Here is a 21306-nt window from a genome sequence, read left to right as displayed (position 1 = left end):
CAGGCAACACTCCCCACCCAGGCAGGCCCCAACCTCCCAGGGTATCCCCCTGACCCCCTGGGGTGTCCTTGACCCCTGGGTCACCCTGTAGAATGGGTGTCCCCTCAAACCCCTGGGTGCCCCCTGAGCCCCAGGCCTCCCCGCCGACTGCCTGGGGGTCCCCTTAGCCCCCTGGGTGCCCCTGAGCCCCAGGTCTCCCCACTGACTGAGCCCAGGTTGCCGCCCTCCCCACCGCTGACCACCTGCTTGTGTCTCCACAGCATCAAGATGGTGCTCATGTGGACCAGTGGTGACGCCTTCAAGACGGCCTACTTCCTGCTGAAGGGCGCCCCTCTGCAGTTCTCCGTGTGCGGCCTGCTGCAGGTGCTGGTGGACCTGGCCATCCTGGGGCAGGCCTATGCCTTCGCCCGCCACCCCCAGAAGCCGGCGCCCCACGCCGTGCACCCCGCTGGCACCAAGGCCCTCTGACAGTGGGGAGGATGAGGATGTGGGACCGCCAGCCGCGGGCACTGGTGGGTTCTGACCTCCCCGCGGGGAGAGTGGGTGCTGTGGTCCCTGCAGGTGTGGCGGAGACGGGGTACGGGCATTGGGGTCTCCATCAGCCTCTGTGGGGTGTCTCAGGGTGGGCGGTGGGGCTGGGACGCTGTTTGTGCTCAGCGGGGACAGCCAGGGTCGATTTGGCCCCGAGGGTTTTGGATGTTTTTAGGGTGACATAAAAAGCAAGTGTTTTCCCCGTTTCCTCTTATGAAACACCGTCTGAGCCCAAGGTACACATTGGGCGGCCTGCAGGAACCTGCTCCAGGTGGACACACGGGCCAGCAGCCGCCAACCTTGAAGCTGGGGTGACCTCAGGAGACCCTGTAAGGCCTGTGAGCGGAGCCCTTGACCCCGTGACACCCTGGCCAGACACCCTGCTTGGACTGGGGTGGCCTCTGCTACCCAGGGGTCTGGCACGGGGGAGGGCCGGGGCTTTCTCTGCCTGGTACACACGGAAAGGCGGCTGTGTGGACGCAGGGTCACCGTGCTCCTGGTTTTCTGACAGTCGGTGTTTCCTGGGCCTTTGGAGCGGCTGCCAGGCCCGAACGCCTTGTGGATCTGCTGTGTCCAGCCCGGCTGAGCATCGCCAGGGCTAGCTCATGCTGCTCTTGTCAGCCTCTGGTTCTCCTCGAGTCCTTGGGGACGTGGCAGATGCCAGCGACCATCAGACAACGTGGAGGCCCTCATGGGCGATGGCTGAGGGGGCCGAGCTGAGGCTGTGCACACGCAGTCCACACGTCACTCTTGGGCTCTGCTGGCGGAGATCCCCTTCTGGGTGCAGACTGCACCTCCGGATGCAGTTTTGATGTCCATCTTCCAGGACGGTCTCGGGTCCAGGGAGTGGAGGGGGCTGCCCCTGCCGTGCAGGTCCTGGCCGATGGCGCCTTACCCTGCTGCCCTGGGCTTTTGGCCTGAAGCAAATTCCTGAGTGGGGTACTGGGGCCTGCCGCATCCTGTCCTGTCCACTGCCCACCCCCGTGTGCCGGCTCCCTCACTTCTGGCTGCAGTGGGAGCCGCCAGTCTGACCCTTGTCACCCCACGCTCTGCCCCCACCCCGTTTTCAGTTTAGCAAGAGATCACACCACGTCAGCAGCCTTGCACTGACCGCAGCCGGCCCCCAGGCCTCAGAGTTCTGGATGCTTCCGTGCGGCTCCAACAGGCATTGTCTTCCCTTCCGCAGGCGGAGGGGCCGCTTCCCGCAGGCATCTGAGCTCTGTGCCGGGGCCGTGGCCATGGGAAGATGTTTCACGCTGCCTCCTCCTCGAGTCTTCCTCGGAAACACTCTTGAATGTCTGAGTGAGGGTCCTGCTTAGCTCTTTGGCCTGTGAGATGCTTTGAAAATTTTTATTTTTTTAAGATGAAGCAAGATGTCTGTAGCGGTAATTGCCTCACATTAAACTGTCGCCGACTGCAGGTGCAGTGACTGCTGAATGTACCCCGTGTGGCGACTTGGAATCAATAAACCATTTGTGGATCCTGTGTGGTATGAGTTGACCCTGGGCAGAGGGAAGGATCTGGCTGTGGTCCTGGCCTCTGCCCAGACACACCCTTGTAGCCTGGGCCACCTTAGAAGGCCCCTGTGTGACCTGGGTTCCTCCAGGGCCCCAAACAACAGCCCAGCCCCCTCGACCTGTCACTGGCCTGTGCCTGTGGGCCGGCAGCCCGGGGGTCCTTTTGGCTCCTCACAGACGGGTCTGGCACTGCCTCTAGCTGCCCTGGCCACATCCGCCCTTCTGCCTTCCACCACCGAAGGCTTAGAGCATGGGAAGGGTCTCCTGTAAAGGCCAAGAGAAGTGTTTCCAGATTTGCGATCTTGGAGCAGCACATACAGATGGAGCTGTGTGTGCACAGCGATTTTTTCTGTGCAGTTTACATTGAAGGCAAGATGTGAGTTTCTTTGTCCAGTAAAAAACCAGGTGTGTGGGTGCAGGGCAGGATTTGGGTTGAAGGGCCCATCTGGGTACTAGGAGAGGGCACAGGCCACGTCCAGGCAGCAGCCTGGGGGAATACTGGAGATGATGAAGGCTAGCGTGTCTGGAACGTCTCAGATGCAAATCGCCCTCCTCAAGTGCTGGCAGGCGGTGCCAGATGAACCTGAGATCTAGCGCAGGGATGGGGTTGTATGTCTTCAGGGTGTGGAGATAGGCGGTTCTTGGGGACCACTCTGGGTTTTAACAGGAAATGGGAGCAAGGTCTCAGCCCCGCACTGCAGGGGCCGTGGCAGGTGGGGGCAGCGGTGGAAATAGCTGCGTTTCTGAACTCTCAGGTCACTGCCACCCTGTGATGCCTTCTGATGGTTTTAAGCAACAAGCACCAAGGAAGCAGGAGGCCGAGGAAGGCTCCCAGTGAGGGCCCCTCCGTGGGAGAGAGTGGGTTGTGAGAGCCTGGGAAGTTCACGTTCCCCTCACCCCATGAGGAAACTGAGACCTGCCCTGAGCCCCAGCCCTGTGCCCTTCCCAGGGGCTTGTGTGAGAGAGCGGCCCACCGGGCACCTGTAGAGTGAAGAGGATGCCCAGGGGCTGGGTGGGCCACTTGCTCAGGAGGAAATGTACCCCCACCCCAGTCTCAGCACAACTGCCTGGCACCCCCATCCTGGTGACCCAGGGTGGTCTCCGGTGGGCCCTGGTCCTGGAGGGCTCCAGGATTCCCCCACCAGACCCTGCAGCCCAGGGTGGGGAGGGGCAGGTCCGAGACCTCCTATCCCCCGTCATTCCCCACCTCTGACCTGGCCCTCACCTCTGACCTGACCCTCCGAGGAAAAACAACTTGTGTTTATTTCTGGGGGTCTTCGTGGTGGTCAGCACCTCACCACACAGGAGGAATCCTTCTGTCTTTGGGGGTCACCAGCAACGCTGGGACAAGCAGCAGAGGGTGGGGGGCACCGGCCTCCGCGTGTGGTCCCTCGGGCTGTCCTGCACGGGCCTCTCAGACCGGTACCAAGCTCTGCTCATTCCTGAGCGACACCCAAGGCTGTCACTGTGAGAGGGAAGCCCTCAGTGCACAGCCAGTCCCCAGACCCTCCCCCGCGCTGTGTGCCTGGCGTCCCCGGACCCAGCCATGTCGTGGGCACCTGGGGCACCAGCTGACCTGCCTGTCGGGGGAGGCGGGTCTGAGCCCCAGGTGGTCCCGGTGGGCTGTTGCCTGCCATGGAGAAGGGGCTGGGGCTTGCACTCAGGCACTCACCGGGGCCATGCACGTCTCCTGCCCTTTCTCCACACCTGCGTCCCCTACAGACTCCTGCTGCCGTGTAATGGACAGTGGGACCCTCTGGTGAGGTGTCCCCCTCCTGCTTCGGGCTGCGACCACCATGTCTCAGGTTTCCTGGATGAACTCATTAAAATGAAGCATAGAGCAGCGCGATGTCGAAAGTTCCTTCCCGAGGAAGGAACTGCAGAGAGTGGCCCAGAAGAACAAGGCCATGTTCTGGGACAGGAGGGTCCCAGAAGAACAAGGCCATGGAGGGGTTGCAATGCCACATGCAAACCTTGTGCAGAGGGAGTGTCAGGAGGCCCTTGTCACCCTCCGGAGGTCAAGCCTTGAAGATTCCCTAGGGAGGTGGTGTCAGGGGATGGAGGTTAGAGGTCAGGGCTGGAACCCTCTCCCCCGACCCCCGAAAGGGCGGTTACTGGGGTGGCACTGGGGGTGCTGTGAGCATTGGCTCAAACCTCTGTCCCATCCCTGGGAAGGTGATGTGGCCTTGGGCAGAGGTGGATGCGGAGAGCCTCCTTCCGCAGGGACCTGCCCATTCCGGATGCCATGGGGGCTTGGCAGGGGCCGTGCTCCCTCCTCCCTGGCTGGAGGCAGGAAAAATCAGAAGGGGGATGAAGTCATCCACAGCAGGCGTGGAATCTCTCGGACTTACTAAATTTATTTTTAGCTAGGCGTAGAAAATTAAAAATCCAAGGAAAGGGGTGGGGCAGGAGGACAAAGGCCAGTGACTTTGCCCAGCGCTGCCACGGGGAGTCAGGCAGGGCCCCGCCAAGTTCTGGGGCTGCTCACGCACGAGGGCCGAGGACGCGGCCGGCAGGAGCCGCTCCCCCAGGCCAGACGCCCCCCACCCCTTGGCGCACCTCGGGGGTCCCGACGCTGCAGCTGGAGGGGTCAGGGGGTCTCCGTGCGGGCGGCGCAGGCGTCAGCGCCCTGCCCGCACCCACAGCGCATCCGCGGAGTCGTCGGCCAGGCCCACGCTGTCGGGGCCCTGCGAGCTGTCCTCGGTGGCCGTGGCCGAGTGCGTGCTGTCCTCCTGCAGGGCCGGCTCGGGGCTGGCCGCGCGCTGCTGCTGCTCCTTGAGCTCGGAGTAGGAGCGCGAAAAGGTGTGGAAGATGGAGGTGACCGGGAAGGCCATGAGCAGAATGCCGCTGAGGATGCTGCTGAGCGCCACCACCTGCCCGGGCAGGCTGCGCGGGACCATGTCGCCGTAGCCCACGGTGGTCATGGAGATGACGGCCCACCAGTAGCTGGCGGGCACGCTGGAGAAGTCGCGGCGCGCGCCCAGCTCGCGCTCGGCCAGGTGCACCAGTGGCGCGAAGAGCGCCATGGCCACGCAGAGGAACAGCAGCAGCAGCCCGAACTCGCGCGCGCAGCGGCGCACGGTCAGGCCCAGCGAACGCAGCCCCAGCGAGTGGCGCGCCAGGCGCATCACGTAGAGCACGCGCAGCGCACGCAGCAGCCGCAGCACCAGCCCCGCGCGCTCCAGGAGCTTGGTCCCGCCCGGGCCTGCCGCCAGCCCCAGCAGCAGCGACACGTAGAACGGCAGGAGCGCCAGGATGTCGATGATGTTGAGCGGCGCGCGCAGGAAGGCGCACTTGCTCTCGGCCTGCAGGGAGCGCAGCAGGAACTCGAAGGAGAACCAGGCCACGCACACGGTCTCCAGCACGAACAGGCTGCGGCACTTGGGGGAGCACTCGCCCTGCGGGGAGAGGGGACACGGGGTTGGGGGCGCAGGCCTCTTGGAGGGCTGGGGGCGCCTTGCCCTTCCTTTCCCAGGACCAGAGGCGTCCCCCAGGCCACCCTTACCGCCCCAACCCACGGAAGCGGGTGCAAGGGATATTGACAAACAGGCCCAGTTCCTGTTGGAAAAACCCAGAAAACCAGCAAGATTTCATGGTGATCACTTCGGGCTTGAGAGCGGATGCGCTTAGCTGACCCAGGAAACTGGTGAAAATAATGTTAAAACCCCTGACCTTTTAAAGCCTTGGGAAATGGTCTTAAGAGCAAACAGCAAACGAAGAAACATCTATTTATATGTGAAAATTCTGTAAGAAAGGTGAGCATTTGTGGTATCTGTGTCAAGACTGCATCCTCCTTCTCAGCTTGGCCAGGGGGAGACTCCGCGTGGAATGGCTGCAGCCACGGACACAGCCCCCCACCCCCACCCCACCCACAGCTCCCAGTCAGGAGGGCTTCTTCCCTAGAAAGGGGCTGACATCAGCATCTCACATTTCCGCCCTCAGCTCCTGGGGCTACGTCCTTGGGGAGTCCGGTGGAGGGGTGGGGCTCCCTCCTCCTGCCCAGTCCCCACTCTCGTGGGCGGGAGGCTGGCCTTGGGTGTGGCACACTGAGAAGGCAGGGCCTGACTGCCCTTGCTGCAGTGATTCCAGGCCAGGAGAGGCCAATGGGGTCTCAGGGTGCTATGCCCCCATCAAGCTCTCAGCTCCTAGAGAGGGAGGGTGTCATTCACACTGAGGCTCGCAGCTGTCCCCATCCCCCAAACCCCTGGCTCACTCTCAGCTCCTAGAGAGGGAGGGTGTCATTCACACTGAGGCTCGCAGCTGTCCCCATCCCCCAAACCCCTGGCTCACTCTCAGCTCCTAGAGAGGGAGGGTGTCATTCACACTGAGGCTCGCAGCTGTCCCCATCCCCCAAATCCGTGGCTCAGAGATTCCTGCCTGGAGGGAGATGAAGGAAGTAATCTCTTCTCAAAGGAACTGGCTTCATTTGCAATGGAACATGAAGAAGTTTACACCGAAGGGCACTCTCAACGCTATTGGAGGTGGTGGTGAAGGGAATTAGGATTCATGCGTGTGCTGACCATGTAGCCTAGACTGCAGGCTGGCTAGGGTGCCGGGGAATGAGGGGAGAAGACAGCTGGCAGGAGCCCTCCTGGGGTCAGAGCAATGTCAGGCACACTCAGAAAGCAATGAGAAGGAGCTGCGATATGAGCAGGTTGTAAAGGAATAAGAGAGCTTTCAGCTGGCTGCTAGGAGTTTAACTACTGGGTGTGGTCAGTGAGACAGAGAAGAGGTTGCTCCCCAAGCCCTGTCATCCCAGGGTGACGGTGGCACAGTGGTGCTTCGACACCGAGACTGTTGCTGGGGAGGAAGAGGGGCACACAGGCATCACAACAGTAAGCCAGCCAGTCACCAAAAGACTAAACCAGTGAATAACAGGCCCAGGATGGGGACTACCCAAAGGGCTAGAATATCTTGTCTAAAATGTCTAGTTTCTAACAAAGAATGACAAGGTATGTGGAGGAGGAGGAGGGAAAGAAGAAAAAGAAAAAGAAGGAAAGTATGACTCATACATTAGGAAGAAAGCAACAAAAACTGCTGTGAGAGTGACCAAATGTCAAATTTAACTGAATGAGATTTCAAAGCAGCCACTATCAATATGTTCACAAAACTAAAGGACGCATAAATGAACGTGCCACAAATAGAGGCTGTTGGTAAAGAGACGGACATTTAAAAAAATACCCAAACGGAAATTCTGGAATTGAAAAGTGCAATAATTGAAATAAAATAATTTAAAAATCACTAGAAAAGCTTAAAAGTAGATTTTAATTGGCAGAGAAAAGAATTAGTAAACATGAAGAGTTTGACAGGAATTATGCTGGAGAATAGAAAAAGAATAAACCACACAGCACTTTGGGAAGTGTGGGACACCATTATATGCACCAATATATGCATAATGGGAATACCCAAGGAGAGGAGAGAAGGGAAAAGAAAAACTATGCAGAGAGATAATGCTGAAAAAAAAAATTTTTTTTTAAACAATAACCTACATATCCAGGAAGCTCAATGAACTCCAAGCAGGATAAACACAGAGGCCCGCAGGTGGACACATCATAATACAAGTAACGAAGGTCAAAGACAAGGAAAAAGTATTGAAGCAGCAAGACCAAAATGAAGATCACTTACAAGGGAACTTCACAAATAAATGGCTGACTTACCAGCAGAAACACTGCAAGCCAGAAGGCAGTGGGATAGCATATCCAAAGTGCTCAAAGGAAGAAAACCCTGCCAATCAAGAATCCTATATCCAGCAAAGTTACTGCTGAAAAATGAAAGTAAAAAATAAACACTTTCCCAGGTAAACAAAAATAGAGAGAATTCACTGCTAGCAGACCTGCCTCACAAGAAATACTAAAGAAAGTTCTTCAGGCTGAAAGCAAGTGACCCCAGATGATAATCTGGATCGACACAAAAAGTGTAAGTAAAGGTAATTATGTAATTAGAAAAGACACTATAAATGCATTTTTTAACGGATTTGAACAGCAACTATATAAAAATAAGATGTATATAACATATTAAGCTTGCAGCATATAGAAATGTAATATATGTGCAATGTATTTGCCAATAAAAGCACAAAGGAGGTGTGTGGGAGCAAAGGTGTAATGGTCTAAGGAAATGACAGATAGTGAAGCAAAGGCAATACCTGTAACAATGTGTATCACTACAATCGCACCAAAAGGGAGAAAAGTGAATACAGCTATATAGGCATAATATCTCCATCTCACTGGAATTACGCACAAACCTGAAGCAGGTTCTGATTATTTGTGGTAAACTCCAGAGCAACCACTAAAAGAAAGAACTAAAAAAAAAAAACTTTAAAATATCATTAGTGGGCTGGGTGTGGTGGCTCATGCCTGTCATCCCAGCACTTTGGGAGGCCAAGGCAGGTGGATCACCTGAGGTCAGGGGTTCGACACCAGCCTGGCCAACAAGGCAAAACCCTGTCACTACTAAAAATACAAAAATCAGCTGGGTGTGGTGGCATGCATCTATAATCCCAGCTACTTGGGAAGCTGAGGCAGGAGAATCGCTTGAACCCGGGATGTGGAGGCTGCAGTGAGCAGAGATTGTGCCACTGCACTCCAACCTGGGCAACACAGTGAGACTCCATCCCAAAAAAAAAATACATATACATATATCATTAGTGGAATTAAAATGCTCCATTAGAAAATATTCACCCCATGCAAAAGAAAGCAGTTAAGGAAGGATACAGAAACAACGTGCTCTGTGAGGTGCATGAAACAGAAAATAAGATGTGGCAGACACAGACCCAACTATATCAATCAAAACATTAGATGTGAATGGAGTGAACAACCCAATCAAAAGCAGACAGAGACCCAACTATATCAATCGTTACGAATGGCGTGAACAACCCAATGAAAAGCAGACACAGACCCAACTATATCAATCATTATGAATGGAGTGAACAACACAATCAAAAGCAGACACAGACCCAACTATATCAATCGTTATGAATGGAGTGAACAACACAATCAAAAGCAGACACAGACCCAACTATATCAATCGTTATGAATGGAGTGAACAACACAATCAAAAGCAGACACAGACCCAACTATATCAATCGTACCATTAGGTGTGAATAGAGTGAACAACCCAGTGAAAGGCGGACACGGACGCAACTATATCAATCATAACATTAGATGTCAATGGAGTGAACAATCCAATTAAAAGCAGACACAGACCCAACTATATTAATCATAACATTAGATGTGAACGGACTGAACAACCCAATCAAAAGCAGACACAGACTCAACTATATTAATCGTAACATTAGCTGTGAATGGAATGCACAACCCAATCAAAAGTAGACACAGACCCAACTATATCAATGGAACCATTAGATGTGAATGGAGTGAACAACCCAATCAAAAGCAGACACAAACCCAACTATATCAATCATTATTAATGGTATGAACAACCCAATCAAAGGCAGACACAGACCCAACTATATCACTCGTTATGAATGGAGTGAACAATGCAATCAAAAAAAGACACAGACCCAACTATATCAATCATTATGAATGGAGTGAACAACCCAATCAAATCAGACACAGACCCAACTATATCAATCGTACTATTAGATGTCAATGGAGCGAACAACCTAATCAAAGGAGACGCAGACCCAGCTATATCAATAGTACCATTAGATGTGAATGGAGTGAACAACCCAATCAAAAGCAGACACAGACGCAGCTATATCAATCATTATGAATGGCGTGAACAACCCAATCAAAAGCAGACAGAGACCCAACTATATCAATTGTAACATTAGATGTGAATGGTATGAACAACCCAATCAAAAGCAGACACAGACCCAGCTACATCAATCATAACATTAGATGTGAATGGAGTGAACAACCCAATCAAAAGCAGACACAGACCCAACTATATTAATCATAACATTAGATGTGAATGGAGTGAAGAACCCAATCAAAAGCAAACACAGACCCAACTATATCAATCGTTATGAATGGAGTGAACAATGCAATCAAAAGAAGACACAGACCCAACTATATCAATCATTATGAATGGAGTGAACAACCCAATCAAAAGCAGAAACAGAACCAACTATATCAATTGTAACATTAGATGTGAATGGAGTGAAGAACCCAATCAAAAGCAGACACAGACCCAACTATATCAATCGTTATTAACGGCATGAACAACCCAATCAAAAGCAGACACAGACACAACTATATAAATCATTATGAATGGCGTGAACAACCCAATCAAAAGCAGACAGAGACCCAGCTATATCAATCATAACATTAGATGTGAATGGAGTGAACAACCCAATCAAAAGCAGACACAGACCCAGCTATATCAATCATAACATTAGATGTGAATGGAGTGAACAACCCAATCAAAAGCAAACACAGACCCCACTATATAAATCGTAATATTAGATGTGAATGGAGTGAACAACCCAATCAAAAGCAAACACAGACTCAACTGTATCAATTGTAACATTAGAAGTAAATGGAGTGAAGAACCCAATCAAAAGCAGACACAGACCCGACTATATCAATCGTTATGAATGGAGTGAACAACCCAATCAAAAGCAGACACAGACCCAACTATATGAATTGTAACATTAGATGTGAAAGGAGTGAACAACCCAATCAAAAGCAGACACAGACCCAACTATATCAATCGTAACATTAGACGTGAATGGAGTGAAGAACCCAATCAAAAGCAGACACAGACCCAACTATATCGTTATTAATGGCATGAACAACCCAATCAAAGGCAGACACAGACCCAACTATATCAATCGTTATGAATGGAGTGAACAACCCAATCAAAAGCAGACACAGACCCAACTATATCAATTGTAACATTAGATGTGAAAGGAGTGAACAACCCAATCAAAAGCAGACACAGACCCAACTATATCAATCAAAACATTAGATGTGAATGGAGTGAACAACCCAATCAAAAGCAGACACAGACCCAGCTATATCAATCATAACATTTGATGTGAATGGAGTGAACAACCCAATCAAAAGCAGACACAGACCCAACTATATCAATCATTATGAATGGAGGGAACAACCCAATCAAAAGCAGACACAGACCCAGCTATATCAATTGTAACATTAGCAGTGAATGGAGTGAAGAACCCAATCAAAAGCAGACACAGACCTGACTATATCAATCGTAATTAATGGCAAGAACAACCCAATCAAAAGCAGACACAGACCCAACTATATCAATCGTTATGAATGGAGTGAACAGCCCAATCAAAAGCAGACACAGACCCAACTATATCAATTGTACCATTAGATGTGAATGGAGTGAACAACCCAATCAAAAGCAGACACAGACACAACTATATCAATCATAACATTAGATGTGAATGGAGTGAACAACCCAATCAAAACCAGACACGGACCCAACTATATCAATCGTTAAGAATGGAGTGAAGAACCCGATCAAAAGCAGACACAAACCCAACTATATCAATCGTTATTAATGGCATGAACAACCCAATCAAAGGCAGACACAGACCCAACTATATCAATCGTTATGAATGGAGTGAACAATGCAATCAAAAGAAGACACAGACCCAACTATATCAATCATTATGAATGGAGTGAACAATCCAATCAAAAGCAGACACAGACACAACCATATGAATTGTAACATTAGATGTGAATGGAGTGAACAACCCAATCAAAAGCAGAAACAGAATCAACTATATCAATCATAACATTAGATGTGAATGGAGTGAAGAACCCAATCAGAAGCAGACACAGACCCAACTATATCAATCGTTATTAATGGCATGAAGAACCCAATCAAAAGCAGACACAGACCCAACTATATAAATCGTTATGAATGGAGTGAACAACCCAATCAAAAGCAGACACAGACCCAACTATATCAATTGTAACATTAGATGTGAAAGGAGTGAACCCAATCAAAAGCAGACACAGACCCAACTATATCAATCAAAACATTAGATGTGAATGGAGTGAACAACCCAATCAAAAGCAGACACAGACCCAGCTATATCAATCATAACATTTGATGTGAATGGAGTGAACAACCCAATCAAAAGCAGACACAGACCCAACTATATCAATCATTATGAATGGAGTGAACAACCCAATCAAAAGCAGACACAGACCCAACTATATCAATTGTACCATTAGATGTGAATGGAGTGAACAACCCAATCAAAAGCAGACACAGACCCAACTATATCAATTGTACCATTAGATGTGAATGGAGTGAACAACCCAATCAAAAGCAGACACAGACACAACTATATCAATCATAACATTAGATGTGAATGGAGTGAACAACCCAATCAAAACCAGACACGGACCCAACTATATCAATCGTTAAGAATGGAGTGAAGAACCCGATCAAAAGCAGACACAAACCCAACTATATCAATCGTTATTAATGGCATGAACAACCCAATCAAAGGCAGACACAGACCCAACTATATCAATCGTTATGAATGGAGTGAACAATGCAATCAAAAGAAGACACAGACCCAACTATATCAATCATTATGAATGGAGTGAACAATCCAATCAAAAGCAGACACAGACACAACCATATGAATTGTAACATTAGATGTGAATGGAGTGAACAACCCAATCAAAAGCAGAAACAGAATCAACTATATCAATCATAACATTAGATGTGAATGGAGTGAAGAACCCAATCAGAAGCAGACACAGACCCAACTATATCAATCGTTATTAATGGCATGAAGAACCCAATCAAAAGCAGACACAGACCCAACTATATAAATCGTTATGAATGGAGTGAACAACCCAATCAAAAGCAGACACAGACCCAGCTATATCAATCGTACCATTAGATGTGAATGGAGTGAACAACCCAATCAAAAGCAGACACAGACGCAGCTATATCAATCATAACATTAGATGTGAATGGAGTGAACAACCCAATCAAAAGCAGACACAGACCCAGCTATATCAATCATAACATTAGATGTGAATGGAGTGAACCACCCAATCAAAAGCAGACACAGACCCAACTATATCAATCGTTATGAATGGTGTGAACAACCCAAACAAAAGCAGACACAGACCCAACTATATCAATCATTATGAATGGAGTGAACAACCCAATGAAAAGCAGACACAGACCCAACTATATCAATCATTATGAATGGAGTGAACAACCCAATCAAAAGCAGACACAGACCCAACTATATCAATCGTTATGAATGGAGTGAACAACACAATCAAAAGCAGACACAGACCCAAATATATCAATCGTACCATTAGATGTGAATGGAGTGAACAACCCAGTGAAAGGCAGACACGGACGCAACTATATCAATCATAACATTAGATGTCAATGGAGTGAACAATCCAATTAAAAGCAGACACGGACCCAACTATATCAATCAAAACATTAGATGTGAATGGAGTGAACAACCCAATGAAAAGCAGACACAGACCCAACTATATCAATCGTAACATTAGATGTGAATGGAGTGAAGAACCCAATCAAAAGCAGACACAGACCCAACTATATCAATCATACTATTAGATGTGAATGGAGTGAACAACCCAGTGAAAGGCAGACACGGACGCAACTATATCAATCATAACATTAGATGTCAATGGAGTGAACAATCCAATTAAAAGCAGACACAGACCCAACTATATCAATCAAAACATTAGATGTGAATGGAGTGAACAACCCAATGAAAAGCAGACACAGACCCAACTATATCAATCGTAACATTAGATGTGAATGGAGTGAACCACCCAATCAAAAGCAGACACAGACCCAGCTATATCAATCGAACCATTAGCTGTGAATGGAGTGAAAAATCCAATTAAAAGCAGACACAGACCCAACTATATTAATCGTAACATTAGATGTGAATGGAGTGCACAACCCAATCAAAAGCAGACACAGACCCAACTATATCAATCATTATTAACGGCATGAACAACCCAATCAAAAGCAGACACAGACACAACTATATAAATCATTATGAATGGCGTGAACAACCCAATCAAAAGCAGACAGAGACCCAGCTATATCAATCATAACATTAGATGTGAATGGAGTGAACAACCCAATCAAAAGCAGACACAGACCCAGCTATATCAATCGTAACATTAGATGTGAATGGAGTGAACAACCCAATCAAAAGCAGACACAGACCCAACTATGTCATAACATTAGATGTGAATGGAGTGAACAACCCAATCAAAAGCAGACACAGACCCAACTATATTGATCATTATGAATGGCGTGAACAACCGAATCAAAAGCAGACACAGACCCAACTACATCAATTGTACCATTAGATGTGAATGGAGTGAACAACCGAATCAAAAGGCAGACTGGATTTTAAAAAATAGTTGAACTATATGTTGTCTACAGGAGAGACACTTTAGATTCAAATACAGAAATAGATACAATGTAACAAGATAGGAAAAGATATATCATCCAAACAGCAACCACAGGAAAGCTGGAATGACTGTACTAATAGACAAAATAGACGTTAAAACAAAAAATATTATTAGAGATAATATGTAATGATCAACAGGTCAATCCATCAAGAAGATATAACAATTAAAATGTATGCACCAATAATACAGCAATAAGTAAATGAAGCAAAAACTGAACACAAACAGAAATTGAGAAAGAGACATTCCATAATAATAGTTGGAGACTTCAATACCGCACTGTGTTGTTTTTTTTTTTAGACGGAGTCTTGCTCTGTCATCCAGGCTGGAGTGCAGTGTTGCGATCTCGACTCACTGCAACCTCTGCCTCCCAGGTTCAAGTGAGTCTCCTGCCTCAGCCTCCTGAGTAGCTGGGACTGCAGGCTTGCACCACTGTGCCCAGCTAATTAATACTGCACTTTCAATAATGGGTAGAACAAGTACACAGGAGAGTCAAGGAAACAGAAGGTGTGAACAACACCATAAGCCAAATGGACCTCACAGACATCCGTAGAACATGGCACCGGACAACTCAATATACATTTTTTCAATGTGCACACGGAACAGACTCCAGAACAGGACATATACCAGGCCACAGAACCAACCTCAATACATTTAAAAGGATAGAAATAATACAAATATACTCTCCATCCACAATAGAATATTAGAAATTAATAACAGGAGAAAAATTGGGAACCTCACAAATATGTGGAAATTAAACATATTCCTAGATAATCAAAGAGGCCAACCAAGAAATCAGAAGGCAGTCAGACTTGGAGATGAGTAAGAATGAAGACACAACATATCCAAACTTATATGGTGCAGCTAAAGTAATGCTTAGAGGGCCAGCGTGGTGGCTCATGCCTGTAACCCCAGCATTTTGGGAGGCCGAGGCAGGAGGATCACTTAAGCTCAGGAGTTGGAGACCAGCCTGGGCAACATGGTGAAACCCCATCTCTACGAGACATACAAAAATTAGCTGGGTGTGGTGGTTCATGCCTGCAGTCCCAGCTACTTGGGGGGTTGAGATGGGAGGATCCCTTGAGTCTAAAAGGTTGTGGCTTCAGTAAGCCATGATGGTGCCACTGTATTCCAGCCTGGGTGACAGAGCGAGACCCTGTCTCAAAAAAAAAAATAAAAATAAAGAAAGAAAAAGTAATGCTTAGAGGGACATTTATAGCTTTCAATGCCTATAAGAAAGAAGAAAGATCTCAAATTAATAAGCTCACACTCCACCCTAAGACAACTGGGAAAACAAAAGTAAATAAAACTTAAAGCAGGTGGGGGAAGGAAATAACAAAGATGAGAGCAGGAATTAATGAAACAGAAGACAAAACCCATAGAGAAACCAATGAAACCAAAGGCTAGTTCTTGGAAAAGATCAACAAAATCAACAAATCTTTAGCTCGTTTGAGCAGAAGAAAAAGAGAAAATTCCATTGACTAGAATCAGAAGTGAAAGCGGAGATGTGATTCATGCTCTTACAGACATAAAAAGGGTGATAAAGCAGCACTGTGAATAATCGTGCGCCGTCACAGTAGGTAACAGGTAAAATGGATCCATTCACAGAAAAACAAACTACAGAAACAAGAGGAAGGAACAGAATCTGCACAGACTAATCATCAGTGAAGAGACTCAGTCAGAAACCCTCAAACTATCCACAAGAAAAGCCCAGGGCCAGATGCTTCACTGAATCCAGCCAAAGGGTCAAAGGAGAATATCCACAGCCACAGAAACAACGATGTCTTGTCCTCTGCAGCTGGAGGCTATTATCCTAAGCAAATTAACGCAGAAACAGAAGACCAAATACAGCATGTTCTCACTCGTAAGTGCGAGCTAAACGTTGGGTGCTCATGGACATAAAGATGGCAACAGCAGACACTGCAGACTGCCAGTGGGGAGGGGGAAGGGGCAAAGGCTGGAAACGTGCTGTTGGGTGCTGTGCTTGGTACCTGGGTGACAGGACCAATCCTACCCCAAACCTCAGCATCACACAATATGTCCGGGTAGCACACCTGCACACATACCCCCTGAACCTAAAATAAAACCTGAGATTATTAAGCAATTAAAAAAATTTTATTCATAAAAAAGGAATTAATACCAATTCCTCACAAACTATTATGAAAATACAGAAGTGGAGAGAATGGTTCCCAGCTCATTCTATGAGGCCAACATCACCCTGATACAAAAACCAGATGAAGTATCACAAGAAAACCACACGTGAATACCGATGTTAAAAGATTCAAGAAAATATCAACAAGCTGAATTCGGCAGTGTAGAAAAAGAATTAGACATCAGGACTGAGTGGGATTTATCCCAAGGATGCAAGGCTGGCTTAACATCTGAAAATCACTTAACGTGATACATCATATCCATATTATATAAAAGAAAAATCACACAATCATGTCAACTGATGAAGAAAAAAAGCTTTTGACAAAATCCAACATCTTTTCATGACAGAAACACTCAACAAGCAGGAAACCTCCGCAAAAAGGGCATCTATAGAAACCCCACAGCTAACATCACACGTGGTAACGAAAGACTCCGTGCTCCCTCCGTTCAGGAACGAGACGCTAACGCCTGTTCTCGTCACTTCCAGTGGACTCTGTACCGGATGTTCCAGCCAGGGCGATCAGGCAGGTTAAACAGAATGTGCACAGACGCCTACTAGGCCAATGAGAAGGTCATGTCATGTTGGTTCACAAATGACAGGACCTCGTATATAGAAAATCCTTAGGAATCCACTAAGAACATCCATTAAAACTAGTGAGTTCAACAAGGTTGTAGAATATGCGACAACAATCAATTTTATCTCTATACACTCGCAATGAACGATGTAATTCCCTTCACAACAGCATCAAAAGGAAGAAATGCATCAGAATAACTAAAACAAAAGAACAAAAAAACTTACACTTTGATAACTACAAAACACTGTTGGAAGAAACTCTAAATTTTGACCATTTGATAGAGAAAGAACAATTTGTTATCAAGCGGTACTGGGGTGCCTGGATGTCCACACACAAAAGAATCCAGCTGAGCGCTTACCTGAACCATACGCAAAAATTAAGAAAAAATGGACCAAAGCTCAAAATGTGGGCGCTAAAGTTACAGAACTTTAGAAGGAGACTTGGGGTAAAATCTTCATGACAAAGGATTAGCCAAGGGCTATGAGATATGGCATCAAAAGCACAAAAAATTGATAAACTGAACTTCATAAAAATTAAAAACTTTTGTGCCTCAAAGGACAACAGCAAGAAAGTGAACAGACAACCCACACAATGGAAGGAAGTATTTGGAAATCAGATATTTGATAAGGGACTTGCATCCAGGATAGATAAGAAACTCTTACAGCTCAATAATAAAAAGACAACCCAATTTAAAATTGGGCAAAGGAGGGCCAGCGTGGTGGCTCATGCTTGTAATCCCAGTACCTTGGGAGGCCAAGGTGGGCAGATCATTTGAGGTCAGGAGTTTGAGACCAGCCTGAGTAACATGGTGAAAACCTGTCTCCACTGAAAATACAAAAAAAAAATAGCTGGGCGTGGTGGTGGACGCCTGTAATCCCAGCTACTCGGGAGGCCGAGGCACGAGAATTGCTTGAACCTGGGAGGTGGAGATTGCAGTAAGCTGAGATTACCTGGGCAACAGAGTGAGACTCTCTAAAAAAAAAAAAAATTGGGCAAAAGGTCTGAAGAGGCATTCCTCAAAGAAGAGCTCTCAACTGTCAGGAAGGACATGAAAAGATGCTTGACATCACTGGTCATCAGGGAAATGGGAATGAGAACCGCACAGCGGCCTCAGGAGGAGGACGCCACCGTCCCAGCCCCACCGCGGCCTCAGGAGGAGGACGCCGCCGTCCCAGCCCCACCGCGGCCTCATGAGAAGGATGCTGCTGCTGTCCCAGCCCCCCTGCAGCCTCAGAGCCCCAGATGTGGGCTGGGGACCTTCTCAGGAGTCTGCAGCCTGTTGGCACAGCTGGTGGAAGCCCCGTGGACTGGTCCCAGCGTGCCACCCCAAACGTGGTCCCCACCGCGTGGACGGGACTGAATCTGGGCCTGGCGGGTGCTCCCCATGGCCTCCTCCACCCGAGGCCTAGGTCTGGGTGCTTCCCGTGGCCTCCTCCACCCCCGAGGCCTAGGTCTGGGGTGTGGGTTTTGTCCTAGCATTTTAAAAACTGTGGTAAAATACATGTAACAAGACACCATCTGAACCGTTTTAAAGGGTGTTAAATGCATTCAGAATGTTGTGTGGCCTTCACCATCTGTCTCCAAGGCTATTACCCTGTGAGCCCGAGATGGTGGCCCCGTCAGACATCCACTCCCCATTCGCCTCCCTCTGCAGCCTTCTCTGACCACGGACCACAGTGAAGTCTTGATCGACATTCAAGGCGGGTGGGCTGCTGCGTGGATCCCTGGCTCCAGTCCATTCCCGAACCTCACAGGCCCTGGGAAAAGTGGGGGAGCCACCCCCCGAGCCCCAATCTGTGCCCGAGGGAGCCCCTGCAGAGCCCCTCCCACCTGGCAACGTGTCCGGGTGCAGGAGGCTCGTGGCCAGAGCTCAGGGGCCTAGGCGCTCTGAACCACCGGGGCTGTGAGCCCTCGGGACGCCAGGCTTGGGCATCCACGGTGTGTGAGCCCCTGGGAGGCTGGATGCGGGTTTGAAACCCTGATGCGCCCAGCTGGGTGGGGGGGGCATTGGGACTTGGGTGGTTAGAAAGTTCTCAGCTCAGGAGGTGCCCAGGCCGAGTCCTCCCTCCCACGTCTGTCTCTGTGAGGCAGTGACCAGGAGGTGGCAAATTCAGGCCGGAGCTCAAGACCCGTGAACCTTGAGACATCTGCTGAGAGGAAGCAGCACAGGGCATCTCAGCACAGGTCGGCCCCAAGGCAGCCCCGTGGCTCTGAGCCCAGTGTGTCCTGGAAACAGTCCCGTGGCTTCCGGCCCAGGGCGGCCTCCGCCTCTGCTGTCTCAGCATTTCCGTCCCTGTGTCCTGTCCCCATGTCCTCACAGGCATCTCCCTCATGTCCCCTCCCTGTGTCCCTGTCCCTGTGACCCTATATCCCCGTGTCCCTGTCCCCATCTGTCCCGTGTCCCTCCCTGTGTCCTTGTCCCTCTGTCCCCATGTCCCTGTGACCCTATGTCCCCGTGTCCCTGTCCGTGTCCCTAGGCATCTCTCATGTCCCCATGTCCCTGTCCCTATGGCCCTATGTCCCTGTCCCGTGTCCCCATGTCCCTGTCCCCATGTCCCTATGTTCCCATTCCCATCTCCCTGTCCTGTGTCCCCATGTTCCTGTCCCTGTGTCCCCACAGGCATCTCCCTCGTGTCCCTGGTGTGTCCCCATCCCATGTCCCCTGGGCAGGTCACTGGGTTGCACACCCAGGACTGAAGCCAGGCTGGCCCCAGGGCACTGTCCTAACCACTGGTGGATGCTGCCTTCCACGCAAGCCCTTCTGAGGAATCCTGTGTCCCTGGCCGGGCATAGGGACCGGTGGGGCAGGAGCGCCCCCCTGCCCACAACAAGGAGGGGCCCAGTGCAGCTGCAGCCACAGAGCCAGAAACCACCTGGACCGGGTCTGCCCGTGGTTAGAAAGAGACCACCCGCAGAACCACAGGTGGGATGGTCGGCGGGCACGTTTCCGGAACTTTCAGCCCAGAAAACAGACCCTGATTGATCAGATTTGATGCACCTGGTCTACTTGGCCAACAATCAGGTCAGAAAAAAAGTCTACGTTCAGCCTGGCTCACCCAGCTTTGAGGCCCGCACAGCCACCGCCCTCTAGATTGTTTGGCTTTTTTTGTGCTTTTTAACAGATGTTCACGGTTTTCTGTGGGGTCCCAGGGCCGGCTCCTGCGTGCCCTGGCTGGGCGGGCACCTTCAGACTCTGCTCCACAGCCCTGGGCTGCTCCGCGATGTTCTGTGCTCTGAGCAGGCCCTCCTGGCAGCTTCTGCCCTCTACTGTCAGGGTGGGGTCTGTGGTCTCGGGTTCAAGGGATGGGGACTGTGAGGGGTGTGAGCAAGGACCCCGAGAGCTGGGCAAGTGCTTCTTTGGGGAGGGAAAGTGGACCGCACACTCAGAGATCAGTGTGGGTTTCCCAGCCCTGGTGTCAGGACGCTCTGATTATCACAGTTTCAGGGATGGTGTCTTGGCTGCATCACCGACCTGCACGCTACTGTGTTTCTGTGAATGGGAAAAGCAAGTTTGCTCCCACGCACAGGAACCTGTGGGTAAACCGCTCCCGAGTTCCTGGGCCCCGGGATGAGCCCCCCCGAGGAACACAGAGCCGGGCGGACCCCTGCCCCCGTGGCTCCCCATCACGAAGCCACGAGTCTGTGGGCCTCGGGCGTGTCCGGTCTCTTTGGAAACCACAAACATTTCTCAGCTCTAGGTAGAAAACACAAAAAGCAACGATGAAAGGAATCCCAGAATCTAGAATTCCTGCCCCATGGGCCTGGGGAGCTGCCACGCCCAGGCCCAGGCCCAGCCCCAGCCCTGCTCCTCCACTGCATCGGGACATCACAGACTGGCTCTCCCCCAGGGACCCAGTGGCCGGGGCTCCATCCCACTGGGGGAACCAAGGAAGGGAACCAGCCAGTCCCTGCCAGGCCAGGGCTGAGCACAGAGGCGCCCTCACCGGAGGACGGGAATCCAGCAGTGGTGGGGGCTGCAGAGCTGGGGGCCTCCTTGAAGGACTGAGAACGGGAGTGTGTGTCATTAGGTGGGACCTAAATAGGGCGAATTCTCTTGGGGGTGCAGGTGTGGGGCCCACAGGGAGGGGCGGGAGG

The 21306-nt window shown here is 49.9% G+C and overlaps 2 protein-coding genes across 15 annotated transcripts in view; one reads left to right on the top strand and one right to left on the bottom strand.

Moving 5' to 3' along the window:
• SLC66A2 (solute carrier family 66 member 2) overlaps positions 1–2016 on the top strand; it is a 47582-nt gene extending 45566 nt beyond the window's left edge. For 6 of the 13 annotated variants that reach the window (XM_054671884.2, XM_054671882.2, XM_063795886.1 and 3 more), the window contains one exon: positions 261–2016. In XM_054671884.2, coding sequence (XP_054527859.1) covers positions 261–322 — 62 coding nt within the window. In that variant the 3' untranslated portion in view covers positions 323–2016. The remainder of the gene's footprint in view (positions 1–260) is intronic. The other 7 variants (XR_008540694.1, XM_054671883.2, XM_054671880.1 and 4 more) reach the window with 3 other exon arrangements.
• Positions 2017–4387: 2371 nt separating this feature from the next.
• KCNG2 (potassium voltage-gated channel modifier subfamily G member 2) overlaps positions 4388–21306 on the bottom strand; it is a 115545-nt gene continuing 98626 nt past the window's right edge. For both annotated transcript variants that reach the window (XM_016933960.3, XM_016933963.4), the window contains exon 4: positions 4388–5446. In XM_016933960.3, the coding sequence (XP_016789449.1) occupies positions 4670–5446 (777 nt within the window). In that variant the 3' untranslated portion in view covers positions 4388–4669. The remainder of the gene's footprint in view (positions 5447–21306) is intronic.

Source organism: Pan troglodytes, chromosome 17, assembly GCF_028858775.2.
Source record: "Pan troglodytes isolate AG18354 chromosome 17, NHGRI_mPanTro3-v2.0_pri, whole genome shotgun sequence".
In the NCBI taxonomy this organism is placed as follows: domain Eukaryota; kingdom Metazoa; phylum Chordata; class Mammalia; order Primates; family Hominidae; genus Pan; species Pan troglodytes.
The sequence above is the reverse complement of the archived record's forward strand: the minus strand, read 5'-3'. Positions and strand labels throughout refer to the sequence as shown.